Genomic DNA, 9,108 nt, shown 5'->3' with positions numbered 1-9,108 from the left:
GCTTCTTTTTAAGTTTCCATAAAGGGCGGGGGGTGTTGTGTTATGCTTTTCTTTATTTTCTGTCATATATACTGTTACAGCGGTGAAGTATAATTTTAAATATAACCAAAGTCTCAAAAAAATTAGGTCAGTTTATGTAAGAGTAAACCCTGTAAACCAAATAGTCTGGCTTCAGACTGCTCTAAGTTAGCCTAATAGGAAGGGAAGGAGCCTAAATGGCTTGTTATAGATGGGAGCAGCGCCAAACTCCAGTATAAGATAAATAAGGATTTTTTGAGCTGTGATGGACGCAATCATACTTTTGTAGAGTCCAACATTTAAAATATGGAGCTGTTGTGTGTTGCAAAGTCTAATAAGGAACCTGTTCGTGTAAGTAAATGGCATACTATTAGTGAATTTGTTTTGAGCAGGACCTCCTTTTAGAATAGGAATAGGAATGCCTTTAAAAAGGCAGAATAAAAAGAGGAAACCCGGAGAGAAGATTCATAGATTTAGTGAAGGAGGGAATGTAGAGAGCTGGTGAGACAGAGAAGGATGCTAAAGAAAGGGTGAGCTAGACACAGATGATCTGCTGTGGAGACCCCTAAACAGACTGCCCCAAAGGCAAACAAGATCTTAAAAATGATTTTAATTATTACTATAACATGTTGAGGTAATCAAACTTGTCTTGTACTTCTACCTTTAGGTGGTTCTGTGAAGGCCGTGAGCTGCACAACTCTCCTGACATCCAAATCTGGAGGGATGGTGACCTGCACACACTGGTGATTGCTGAAGCCTTTGAGGACGACACAGGACGTTACACCTGTGTGGCTTCCAACAGTCTCGGAGCAGATAATACTTCAGCTGAGGTTTATATTGAAGGTCAGACAGATCGTTTCATTACTTCTTCTTGGGGTTGTTGTCAACCACCCAAAGTCTTGGTTGCCTTTGTTCCACAAAGTGTATCCATGCGCTCTGCCTGTTATGCTTTCTAGCCTAAATTAATTATACACACATGAAAAGGCAGTATATGCAGCACATTGAAACACTGTAAACCTTGTTATTTCAAACTGAAATAAAAACAACAGACAACGAGGAGCTTTTATACTTATGTGAGACAGACATCCAGCTTTGTTTGGGTTGCTCTTTTGGTCAGATGCTCAAGCCTGGTGCAGTTGTGCCTGCACAGTATGTGTGTTGTCATATAACTAAAATGCACTTACACTTGACTTTTTAATCATCTGTTTTAAGCAAATGCAGCCATATTAGCAAATTCTTTGACGCGTTGTAATCTAGCTTGTAGCTATCTCTGAAGTCCACGGTGGGAAAAACACGGTGGTGTTTAACAGGTAGTCCGTTCCTTCTGATGCAGAAAATTATGGGAGGCTACAGAAGATATTGATATAGCGCTTTTTGCCCTATGGATGTAATAACAGCAATTGTCCAACCAATGAAAATTTGGTTAGATGAAAGTACACACCAAATAACTGACCAGTTGAGACTACAGAGATGCTTTTGCAAATGTATTGACTGATATTGAGTCTTACAGGAGAATACAGACAATTGTTTAATTCATTTTATTGCTGTGGTTTGATAAGCTATGCCAAGAAAGAGCACTACAGATTCAATGTTTGCTTTGAGAGTGTTGATGAAGACTTATAGATAAGGCCGGAAGGTGCAGCTTGTTTGCAGCGGTGATGGACAGGCTAACAGATGGTACGCTACAGAGAAGAGGAATGACAGTCATTAGAAATAAGACAGAATACACGTGTGTGAATGAGAGGGAGACAGGTGTAACAGTCAAGCTGCAAGGAAAAAAGACAGTGAAGGTAGATGAGTTTAAATACGTGGGGTCAACCATTCAAAGCAACACAAAGAGAGTCCTGGCAGGGTGGAGTGGGTGGAGATTAGTGTCAGAGGTGATTTGTGACATAAGGATAACAAAATGAGAGAAAGGGATGCTTTACAAGTTGGTAATGAGACCTGCTATGATGTATGGTTTGAAAACAGTGGCACTAACAAAATGTCAGAAAGTGGACCTGGAAGTGGCAGACCTGAAGGTGCTAAGATTTTACTGAGCATGACCAGGATGGACAGGATCACAAGTGAGTATATCACAGGAATGCCTCAGGTTGAGGCAAGGTTGAGATCATTTGGACGTGGGCAGAAAAGGGATAGTGGATATAGCAGACAAAGAATGGTAAAGAGGGAGCTGCCAAGTAGGAGGAAAAGAGGAAGACCACAGAGAAGAATTATGGATGTAGTGAAGGCGGCCATGCAGAGGGTTGGTGTGGCAGAGAAGGATGCTACGGATAGGGAGAGATGAAGGTAGAAGAGATGAAGAAACTATATGAAGATAAATTATGTTTTCTGAAAAGAATAATCCTGAAAAAGCAGTTGGGGCTGGGACAGTGTTCATCTTAACACCATAAATGTAATAAATGTTTTATTGTATAGAGTTGCATATTTAAAAACAGTAAATCTGTTAAGCTGTTTGGAAATAAATGGCCTATATAATGTTCGGTAGCACATAAACCACAGCAGCTTCTGATTCTGCTCCACTGCAGGGGCGTCGTCATCAGACTCAGAAGGAGAAGGTGCATCGAAGTCTAGATCAGGAGCCATGCCTCAGTATGTATATTCCTGCACAACTACCTTTGACACTATGACCCAGTGAACCTTGAACTATCCAACAGGCTAACCGAGCCCTTGAGCGACTAATCAAGTCTGCTACCTGCTCCTAGTTAATTGGGTCCTAAAAAGGCTATTTATTAGCCAACAGCCTGACCCAGAACATAGTCAGCAATCACAGTAATGACCTGGAGAGGGTTAATATGGTAGGAAAATCACCTGAGAAATTTGGTCTCTTACTTATTTCCAAATGTTAAACTTTTTAATTCATGAGACTTTAACTTTTAGTTTTATTCAATTTCCTCTCCAATCCTGAAAAATATGTATTAATTTAATGACATTTTGTGCATGAAATTCCAATTCCATTATTACAATAGAGCATTTTTTGCAGTCCCTGAGTCCTTTCACTTTTTCTAAATGTTTTTCATCATTATCTTATGTATAAATCTCCCTGCATCTGGACTGTTTCCTGATATTCGTTTCTGTTTCCATTTGTGTTTACCCACTGAAGCCAAGATCACTGATATCATCTTAATTGCTGTGGAGGCAATTTTCCTTCAAGCATTATATTTTAAATTAAAGCGTACAGAGTTTTGAAACTGGTCTATTTTTTCTCAGAAATAAGTTTTTGTTGTTGTTTTTTTCTTGTTTTAGAGTCCAGAAGAAGACTACTTCGATGTCCCTAACAATACGCTCATCTTCACCCAAAACCACCGAGGTGCTACCTCATCGCACCACCCTGGTGCAGTCCTTGTCTCAGCCCCCACAGCGGGTAAAACATCTTTCTTTCTCTTTCTCTTTCTTTAAATAACTTCATCTGTTTGGGAAAGTAAGTGTGTGTTGACTTCTAGATGCAGAGCCCAGTTTCATCACTCTATGCTGGTGAAGTCTCAGGCCCTCCTCTGTTCACCAAGGTAAGTGTGCATACACTTTTGTGTAACATACTTTACACAAAACGTAAGTAGACATGGAAAACATCATGAAAATGTGTGACTGTTAAAAAACATCAATAATCAACCACAACAATCACCAATAACCTCTGGGACTGAAAAATGAAGCCAGGATAGAAGTGCTAAAAACTGCAATGTTTTGAATGGCCACTTGAGGCAGTTTAGCGAGCTATAGCTAATTTCTCCCAACAGGTTATGATTTTTTTTTAGGGTTTTTTTTTTCAGTGTAATACACACATATTTGGTTGACAAGTGAAAGGTTGCTTGTTCAATGCTAGACTGAAACACAAATTTCTTTTGGAGTTTAAACAGGAAGGGCATCTGATGTAAAATTAAATAAAGTCAAAATTAAATATGTAGAGGTACCCACTGTGGTGAACTCTTGAGGCAAGGAACCAGCCAAAAGTAGCTTCTTTTTTTTTTATCACCCTTACTTACCCTTTGAATTGCTTCAAGGCTTAAAGTTAACCATTACTAAAGGCTTGGGAGTTTTTTGTTGCTGTTACTGTTGCTAGTTACTGATGTGAGTCACTGAACTGGAAGTTTAGGTAACATTTGTGGTGTTGGTTACCCTGAAGCACTTTTAATACAATTATCTGACAACCATTGTGGCTTCGTGTGTGGTTAATTATACTAACAGCACATCCAAGAAGTCTGTGCTCAGGTTTTGGTGAGTAAATTATTTTATTTATATGATATTCATCATTAATTTGCAGGTGTACCTGTATTGTTTGGGGATGCAGCTCACTAATAAAGCATTCCAAGTTTAGCTAATAACTATGAAATCTCGTCCATATACGTCATGTCTGACTCCAAAAAAACATCAAGGCGACAACCACAAGGCTAAAGTTGAGGCCCCAGAACTTTACTTTACAAAACAATGGGTGACATCATGGTTTCTATGTCTATCTTTTATGTACAGTCTATACATGAAGCACCGTTTTTTAACTCATTGCTGCTGTGGCAAAATTAGAAGCCTGCCATTGTCTGACATATTTGAATGCTATACCATGAAGATTTCCTTTAAAAAGAACAAGGGGATTGTTACCCAAACCATAAAAAGGATACATACTTACATGCAATTCATCATGCATGCAATGCATGCACACATACAAACATAGAACCTGTTAAACATTGTCCTCAGACTCTTTGTCTTCCCATAATAACAGCATGCAGTGCTGTGGCTTTCAGCAGTGGGGGTCAGATAAAACATAGACTTTGATGGGAACTCCTCCTCCTCAAGCTCCAGGACGTCCTTTTCCAACTCAGACTCTTCAGCACTCCTCCAACAGCCCTCATCTCCCTCTTTCCCTCAGGCTGTGGGTCATGTGACGGCAGGAATGAGACGAGTTGAGGCTTCAAACATGCCCGCCAAACCCACAAGGGTCAGGTCTCTTTCACTCTCATTGAGCCAGTCAGTCTCTAAATCATTTTGCACTTCATTACAAAAAGTCACTTGTTTTTCTTCACCCCCACACCCAGCCTCCTTTAAAAACTATAGCAAGCTTTAATCATCTCAATGAGAGGATGTTTGCCTGTAGTGAAGTCAGCACTGTGATGTCACCCTTACAGCACACCCATACACCCACACACCCATGATGTACATTCAACCCATGCTCTTCTCAAAGTATGCCCAGAAACACAGAGTGAGAGGCACATTTATCCACACTGACACTGAGTGCCTCCTGTTGAGGGATGTAGCAGTCCATGTCACCGTGGATTTTACCTCAGCTCTCATAAGGATGCGTTTTTTCTTAACTTCTGCAACATGATAAGCTGTGGTGTGATTAATTAGACAGAGGAGGTCATTTGTAAAGTGGAGGGCCTCCAACTGGGAAATAAAGAGCACCCATGTGGGGGGTTTATCTCCCTTAAAACACACATACATGTGCATATGCACTTAATGCCTAAGAAGTTAAAATATTTTCTGGATCTTGTCAAATTATTTAATTTTTTTTAGTTTGAAAAAACTATTTTGTAGATTCACTGTGAACTGCAGTGCACACCTAACCTGACGTACTGTTGATATTAAAATTACTTATCGTGAATGGATGGTTCATTAACAGGCACTGTTTTTTTCTTCTTACTCACACTAAAATAAAGCTATTTTATTGCAATGTTTTTACTGGTTAGGGTCACTTGAGTTAATGGGCTGTGACCCAGGAACTAAAATGAGCTTGAAATCCCCAATTTAAACCAAACTTAAAACAACTGAAAATATTAGAAGGGTTAATAATTAACAAACAAAGAGTGTAATTTATTCTGTTATAGGAAAAGCTATACTAATAAAGTACTAGCTTATGGTAGCCAACTTAAAAGGGACCTGTTAGGCCTTTCTTTTCTATAAATGAGGAGTGTTATAATGGCCAAAATTCCAAGTATTGAGGTCAGAGTTTGCACAAGTAATCCCTGTGAGACAGCAGGATGTTTTTTTCCTACTCCTCTTTGTTCTGTATGATCAGTGAGAGCAGATATCGTCATGGACTCTGGCTGCCCTGAAGCCCCGCCCACCCACTGTTCAAACTTTATGTCTATTAGGAGCAGCCAATCAGAGACGAGTTGGCTTAAAGTGAGGGTGAAAGGAGCTAAAACAAGTTGTAACAGGCAGCGGATAGAATAAGTGGCTGCACCAAGGCCAGTATAAAATGAATTTGGATTATTTTGAACTGAGATTATTTATGAAGCAAAAACCATCACGTAATTGTTGGGTGATGTGATAAAAATCCTGTGTCAAAAACTTCCAGGGCGCATCCATATCAATGATGATTAACAGATGTTGGAAACAATGACTTTTGTTTAAGGACATTCGGTTTGTCAGTGTCCAAATATTTAAGAAATCATTTCATCAATTTTGACAAAGTGATCTAAGCTCGTTTTAAGTATCGGCACTTGTTGACAGCTATTTGGAAGAAAACAGATGCTCATTTTAGACTAAAGATGAAATATATGGAGTAAAGAGTCAGATTAAGGTACATTATCTGATTGCCTGAGGCACAAAACGAAGGGACCAGATGGAGCCAATTAAAGGGGACTCCTGGTTTGCTAAAGTGGAAGTCCTGTGAAAATAAGCTTTAATTTTTTTTGATAGCCTTGTAGCTCCTTAAGTTCATCCACTTTGCTGTTTGCATATAAGCTACTGCCATGCCATCTTTCTCCTTCTTTTGTACTTGTCACCTATTACTCGCTCCTTTTTCTCATGATCTCTCTCTCTTATTTTTTCATTATGTTTTGGCTTATCATTCCTTCCTGTGTGCAGCTCCTGCAGGATGCCCAGGCATCTGAGGGCCAGGTAGTGGTTCTGGAGTGCAGGGTTCGTGGAAGTCCTCCTCTGCAGGTCCGATGGTACCGCCAGGGAAACGAGATCCAAGACTCTCCTGATTTTCGTATTCTCCAGAAAAGTGAGACAATTGAGCAAACTGTTGTAGCTAAGCCATTTTTATATTTTAGCATCTGATTTCACATCCATTAATAATCAAAATGTCTTTGTTCTCTTCCTCTCTGTCTGTTATTTGCTGTAAATTAGAGCCTCGATCTGCAGCTGAGCCAGGTATGTCACCTCAGTTCCTCCAAGAACTACTCTATCAATTACTCTGCTTTCATGTTCCCAGCCACAGTCAGTGGTTAAATTTAGCAATGGATTATAAACTTTGGCTGGAGACTCAAGCTGAACTGCAGCCTAGGTCATAACTACAGAAGATCACAAGTCAATAAATCTGACACAACAATCATTATTGCATCTGCTGCAGTCACAGGGAGTCCCTGAAGCCCCATCGTCTGCTAACTCCAACACATAAACAATGACACACACTAATTTATGTCAGATATTTTCCACCTGTGTGACTCGGGTCATTTCAGGTGCGTCTTTCTGGCTTTGAATCACTCAGACATCCCTGAACATCTGCACTCGTGTCTGGCTGTTCTTCATTAATAGTTACGTCTGTGCTTATTCATCTTCTCCCTGCTCTCCGTGCGTGATTCATCAGTCTACGTGACATGTCAATCATCATACTTCTGTGTATGTAATTCATCCCCATATTCATGTGATATCTCTATTATGTTTCATTACAAACAAATCAAGTGTCAACGTGTCACTCTGCTCATCACAAACAAATCAAGTCACAACAAGTCAAGTCTCAGTGTCTCACGGCTGTGTTTATTCTGTCTCTCAGCTTCAACTCTCTTAATCATCAAAAATGTACTTTTTTAAGAGGTGTGGTTTATTTGTTTTTTTTTAGAGGAGATCTGCACCCTCGTTATTGCCGAGGCCTTTCCAGAGGACGGAGGTCTGTTCTGCTGCACTGCCTCCAATCTTTATGGCTCTGTCAGCAGCACAGCCCAACTCACCGTTACCCCAGGTGTGTCTGAAACAGATTGAACAACATTATCAGCATATTAACAAGCCAATGAGGCAAAGATAGAAGTGCCTTGAGATGCTGGAGTCACATATTAATTCCCCACATTCCCCACACAAAGTCAAAGACTCAATAACCAGCTACATTAAAAACTAGACCATTTTATCTCTGGCTTGGTTGCTTACCGGACTTATATTTTTCAGGTTCAGTAACTGGTTATGCAATATAAACCATAAGGTGCCAAACCCATCCCAGTATGTTCGATGACCAGGGGGAAAATTCAAAAGACTACTGTGTTCCCCATCTCCAAAACATATGGGTTAAGCAAAAAGCTGTCACAACATACAACATACATACTCAGCAAGAACCCGCCTATCCAACGATCTACATCTGGCCCACTGCGCAACCTTGCATTGTGCAAAATTATTGTAGAACTGAATCAGTTTGGATTTTTCTACTGTATCTGCAGGAAGCTTTGTGTTGCAAGATGTTGGAATGGATGATATCATGAGACTGGTTTTCAGAACTCTTCATTTTGTTCGAGCCAAAGGTCTGAATCATTGTCACTTTTACGGCTCTGTTTGTAACTAAGCCATTACTGATCACCCGCCATACCACAGAAGTAGGGTGGTTAAGCCAAGTAGATGCAGATGCATTTCTTTTATTCACAACAATAGCGTTTCTTTGCGATGACAGTAGAATGACTGAAAGTGGAAAAACTGAAACTTACAGTTGAAAATGCACTTATTTTTCTTAAGACATCTCATCTGTTTCGTAAACGGATGCTTCACTGATTGTTAATGTTTTCAGAATTTACTCAAGTTTCTCTACACAGAAAGAAAGAAAAAATTGATTTAAAAATGTTGTAATTCACTGGTTTTACTGATCCAGCCCATTTGGAATTAAATTGGGGAGTATGTGGCTCATAAACTAAAGACAGTTTGACATCCTTGTCTTAAGTTGTGGTTTCAGTATTATCTATTGTTGAAGTCACATGAAAATCCCCCAAATTTGGAGGAATGTCAGAGTTAATAACTAATTTCCTACATGTGTCCTGGCAATTTTGAAGGCTAGACTTTTTGGGCTCTAACTTGTTTGCGTTCAATGATTCTAGTTTCAGGTTCTGGGTGCCGTCGTGCTGCCAGACTTTGTATTTAGGCTTTAGTAACAGAACTTGTTGGCAAGCATCTTAATCA

The 9,108-nt window shown here is 39.7% G+C and overlaps 1 protein-coding gene across 4 annotated transcripts in view; it reads left to right on the top strand.

The window, feature by feature from the left end:
• Positions 1-820: 820 nt before the first annotated feature.
• The window catches only part of palld (palladin, cytoskeletal associated protein), a 41,227-nt gene continuing 32,939 nt past the window's right edge, over positions 821-9,108 (top strand). For 3 of the 4 annotated variants that reach the window (XM_063466016.1, XM_063466018.1, XM_065469692.1), the window contains exons 1-7: positions 821-861; positions 2,547-2,610; positions 3,265-3,382; positions 3,462-3,524; positions 6,817-6,958; positions 7,084-7,107; positions 7,796-7,915. In XM_063466016.1, coding sequence (XP_063322086.1) covers positions 2,603-2,610; positions 3,265-3,382; positions 3,462-3,524; positions 6,817-6,958; positions 7,084-7,107; positions 7,796-7,915 — 475 coding nt within the window. In that variant the 5' untranslated portion in view covers positions 821-861; positions 2,547-2,602. The remainder of the gene's footprint in view (positions 862-2,546; positions 2,611-3,264; positions 3,383-3,461; positions 3,525-6,816; positions 6,959-7,083; positions 7,108-7,795; positions 7,916-9,108) is intronic. The other variant, XM_063466017.1, reaches the window with a different exon arrangement.

The sequence above is a fragment of the Pelmatolapia mariae genome, linkage group LG23 (assembly GCF_036321145.2).
Source record: "Pelmatolapia mariae isolate MD_Pm_ZW linkage group LG23, Pm_UMD_F_2, whole genome shotgun sequence".
In the NCBI taxonomy this organism is placed as follows: domain Eukaryota; kingdom Metazoa; phylum Chordata; class Actinopteri; order Cichliformes; family Cichlidae; genus Pelmatolapia; species Pelmatolapia mariae.
The sequence above is the reverse complement of the archived record's forward strand: the minus strand, read 5'-3'. Positions and strand labels throughout refer to the sequence as shown.